This window comes from Frieseomelitta varia, unplaced genomic scaffold (assembly GCF_011392965.1).
Source record: "Frieseomelitta varia isolate USP_RPSP 00005682 unplaced genomic scaffold, Fvar_1.2 scaffold_100, whole genome shotgun sequence".
Classification (NCBI taxonomy): domain Eukaryota; kingdom Metazoa; phylum Arthropoda; class Insecta; order Hymenoptera; family Apidae; genus Frieseomelitta; species Frieseomelitta varia.
In genome coordinates, this window is record NW_025108640.1 from 10,882 (window position 1) to 15,657 (window position 4,776).

General features: G+C 30.6%; 1 protein-coding gene across 1 annotated transcript; it reads left to right on the forward strand.

Annotated features, from left to right (window-relative positions):
* The first annotated feature begins 201 nt into the window (after window positions 1–201).
* Window positions 202–867, forward strand: LOC122533352 (phospholipase B1, membrane-associated-like). The gene is made up of 3 exons (XM_043663394.1): window positions 202–315; window positions 415–654; window positions 715–867. Exons 2-3 carry the CDS (start codon window positions 484–486, stop codon window positions 865–867), a joined length of 324 nt encoding a protein of 107 aa, XP_043519329.1. The 5' UTR covers window positions 202–315; window positions 415–483.
* The last annotated feature ends 3,909 nt before the right edge of the window (window positions 868–4,776 follow it).

Genomic DNA, 4,776 nt, shown 5'->3' on the forward strand with positions numbered 1-4,776 from the left:
TTATAAATAAATAATTATAACATTTAAATAAAATCTTTATAATAGTATACATATAATATATATAATAAAATAAAATAAAATAATTATAATAGTATATTTTCAAATTATTTAGATAGAAATTAAACAATTATTTATCATTAATTATTAAATCAAATATTTAACAGAAAGACAATAACATTAGTAATTGTACGAACTTGAAATTTACCGAAAAATTTCTAGGAACGAGAAATGAGGAACGATCATTCTGAACACGAAATCTGAAAACGATTCAAGAGGAGGTTTCGAAAGACGCTTCGTTTCCTTGTAACGTTACAGGTAATTAGAACGACGTTCAAAGAACAATGTTTCTTGAAGCTACTTCTCTTCGAAGTTACGTTTGAAATCTCTGAGCATTTTCGTACTGAACCCTTTCAGGTGGTAGGTCCTCTGAAATCCCGGTCAGTTCATCGTTTGAGGCCAGGTGATATAGATGTTATTGCCGCGATGGGCGATTCTTTGACAGCCAGTGCTGGACTTTATGCGACTAATTTGTTGGAAATGTTCGTTGAAAATAGGGGCGCGTCAGCATTCATTGGTGGCCAGAGAACTTTGCGGGCACACTTGACGCTGCCTAACATTCTTAAAGTTCGTTTATTTCTCGCAGATTCGTCACACGTATGAATTTTCTTCTTTCTTTTTCGGATCCTTTTCATAATCGAGTTTCCTTACACTTAGGAATTCAACCCGAAATTAATAGGCTACGCGTATGGAGATTTTTCAACTACTCAATCACCTTCGCAGTTGGACGTCGCTGAAATTTGCGCAATGTCCGGAGATATGCCGTTTATGGTCAAATATTATTCGCGTTATAATGTTAGTGATATTTGAAAAACTAAGTAAGTTTATTTACACTGTTTCAATATTGACGGATATAATGTGCGCAAAACTGCAGTACAATCTCAATAATACATATTTACTTTTATTTTATGTTGATAAGATGATCGATCATGTCTTTGATTTTGGTATAATTTGATTCGCTTTGATTCGGGACAATTCAATCCATATTAAATATATTATTATTATTAATGATTACAATATAAATTAATAATAAAATAAGTACAGTGCATTATTATTATAAATTAGTAAAAGTTGACATTTATAAAAGAAAAGTGTCGAGTGCCAAAAGCATTCGGAGAAAATTATTTTAAAAATTCGAAAAGCCCCAATTGAATTAAATGTGCAGCCGTTGGCTTCACGATTGATATTGTAAGTACGAAAATATATTTGCGGAAAGTCGAAGAAGAGAGGCATACCAATTTTATAATTTCTTCACTTGTTATAATTTTTCTGAGCTACATATCATTATTTTTTACGATTTAAGGTATACGTGCGGATGAGATGGGAATTGGAAACGAAAATAAATAAGTTGTCGTAAAATATGATTTATTTACGTCTTAAATATAATACGAACAACGCATAAATTTGCCTGAAACAACAAAAATCTGAAAAAAGCAAACAATTGCACAATGTTTTTTTCAAAAAGTGGTCGAACTATTCCAGACTTACTCTATATGAAAATGATACTAGCATTTTAGGAGTAGAAATTTTAGCAAAATTCTCATATTTTACGAAATTTGAAATATTAGGAAAAAAACTAGTTTTCAACAAGTAAAGATTTTATAAAATATCCATTTTATATTAATGTCATTTTATTTCTTATTTTTCTACTTCTTGTATAATATTTTTTATAAATTTCACGTTTCTCATATTTTCTCTTGTTAGGCATGATCATTCTGCAGAAAGTTTAACATTCAATTTTGTTGAAGCTTGGTCTGTCATTGTTATACATTGTTACATTTCTGAAACAGGTTTCGAATGTCGTTTTATACTGATGTATAAAAAGAACATGTCAAGCGTATCATCTTGCCTTTTTTTTTTTTTTTCAGGTGGTAAGAGATAGAAGAAGTTGCTGATTATCCGGAATTTCATAGAAATGACTTTTCTATAGTAGTTTCACCAGTTTTTAAACACGCAAAAATACCATTTACCGAGGATGGATATATCGATCTGTCGTATCTTTCTGCTGATTGTTTTCACCTGAGCCAAAAATCTAATGCACGATGTATAATGCATAAGTATAATGTAAGATGAAACTACATATTGTAATACGAAAAAACAAAAAAAAAAAAAACAAAATTTTCATGTATCCTAAGTGGCAAATAATGTGTGGTACACTTTGTTGGAACCGGTTAGTAATAAGAGTAGTACTTGGATTTCTACATATGAAAAATTTGCGTGCCCTACTACGGAAAGACCATTCTTGACGCATGAAGATTCAAAGGGGATCAACGAAGTGAGGATAAAGATTTTTTTGCAACTGAAGATGTGTCTCGCTGCTTCGATTTTAAATCAAAGAAGATGATTTAGTGAGTTAGCTAAATCAAAGTGCCATTTTAGTCCACGATTAAATTTGTTTTGTTAATAAGTTAGCAAATAATTTATTTACAATAAATGTTACTAAATGTTACAAAAACTAAGTTACTTCCATTCTTTTTCCCATTATTTTTGCATGTGATATCATCCCGACATTCTTTTTATTGCTTCGTATTTTATTTTTAATATCCTTGTTGCATATTTTCTATTAATTACTATGGCATATACAATTCTGAAGAATATGTACATACGTGCAATTTATGATTGAGACTGGTTTTTATTATTTTGAATCATGAATGATGAATAATAAAGTTGTTCTTATTTTTTTCCACTGTTTTTGCATGTGATGTCTATCCTTCATTTTTTTCATTGCTGTTCTTATTGCATTTTTTTTTTTTTATTAATCATCGTAGTGAAGACGAAGGACTGTAAGAATTGATTTGGATTTTAAAAGATGTTGATGGATGATGAGACTATTTTAACTATTTTGTATTGTATTCTGTACGATTTTTAATAATTTATTTGCTCTTCATTTTCTATTCATTAATTGCTAAAAATAATCTTACAAGCGGAAAAATTGAAATTATCATTGTAAAAACATATCGAACTACAAAAATCATGTGTAAACTAATAAATAAAATAATAATGGTTTCCAATGATCTCCAATTGTTATTATTGAAACCATTTCTAATATTAGTATTTATTAGTATTCAATATTTGATAGTTGCACGTTTATTCTGAATTAATATATGATTTATATAGAGGTTCCCCTGAAACATTTCGCCGTTAATGATTTATAATTGGTTTTAAGTTTAGAACTTGAGGAAATATATAATAATTATAATATATAATATATAATAATTGAGGAAATTGCGCGGCCGTTCGAGAATTGCAAATGAATTTGCAAGGATCGAATCGATCAATGACGTAGAAAATCTGTTCGTGTACGAAAAAGATTGAATTATTAGCAGAGAATTGTCAACTGAACAAATTGAATCGCCGCGCTTAAAGTTATACTTATTTCATGACTAAAACACTGGAAGGATTTCGATATATATAGATAAGGAAGAATGGATCAGAGGACAACTGTGCTTGAAAAAGAATGTGTTACGGAGAGATTTCGCATATTGGAAAGAATTAAATCGAATAAAAAATCGTATCTGTTAGTTACACGATTTCATTGACGAAGGTCATGGGAATCGTACAGTTCAAGAAACAAATTATATGCTTGTCTAAAGCCACTAGTGAAGGTGGAAGAACGTAAGAATGGTTAGAGGATAGAGGGATGAACAGAAACTCCAATAGACGTACCGATAAATAAAAAAATCAGAATGTGAATATCAACAGATGACATTGTTAATACAATTAAAATAATCCTCATAGAGGTTGAATTGGCAGAAACTAATTCAAAAATGTACGAATGAGAAAAGATATTGAAATAATTATCACTGATCCCAATTGATCCTAATAATTGATTCTAAAAAATTGTTTAATGTATGTACAGAGAAGAGAGATCCGTGATGCGGATGGAATGTGTCCCTAAATGACTATGATCGTGGCTGGATTTCTGTTAGACTAAGAGATAGAAAGAATAGTCCTTCTTACATAGATCGTTCAATTCCACGCACAGTTGACGAAGATAATCACGCTTCATCGGAATTTTGTTATTCGTAATCAGCATCAGAGAGAAAAATCTTAAGTGCATCGTCTTCTGTGAGAAGAGTCATTCGAAACAATCTATTTCGAGATTACTACCAAGTCTGAAGACACGGATTTAAGTATAATCCGAAGATAATCACGCGATAAATAATTCGTTCAATAAATCGAGACGTTGATAAAATTGATAATGTTAAACTCAGGAAATTGATTAATCGAAGTCAGGGACTTTATTTGATCTCATTCCGTACGATACAGTTCTTTGTTTTTTTTTTTTTTTTTTACGTAGAAATAAGGTGACAGCTGACTCGATGAATGTTAAATTGCTAACGATTGAATGTAATTAGATTGTAGAAATTGTATTTCAGATTTGAATAACGAAGAATCTATAATAAAAATTAAAAGGATTTACGTATGAGATTTTGATGTCGCTCAATGATTATGGTCATTGACTAACTAGTCCATAGTCAATGATATGGCTGATGGAAGGAAAGAAATGGAAGATGGAGTGTCATATTATGGATGACAAATTGTGGCATCACCCATTACATTTTATTGCACTCATTACATTTGAGATTAGCAGCAGTATCATTTTGGACGACAGGAGCAGAAATCAACTGTAGAAAAAACTCAGATTACTAAGAAGCGATGCAGTTCGATTTCTGCAGGACTGTTTGCTTTCTGCAGGATTAAAACAGATAACAGAAT

Coding starts and splice junctions, on each gene's coding strand:
- LOC122533352 (XM_043663394.1), top strand. CDS start 484: ATGGGCGATTCTTTGACAGCCAGTGCTGGACTTTATGCGACTAATTTG. Junction 655..714: donor TTCTCGCAGATTCGTCACAC/GTATGAATTTTC, acceptor CCTTACACTTAG/GAATTCAACCCGAAATTAAT.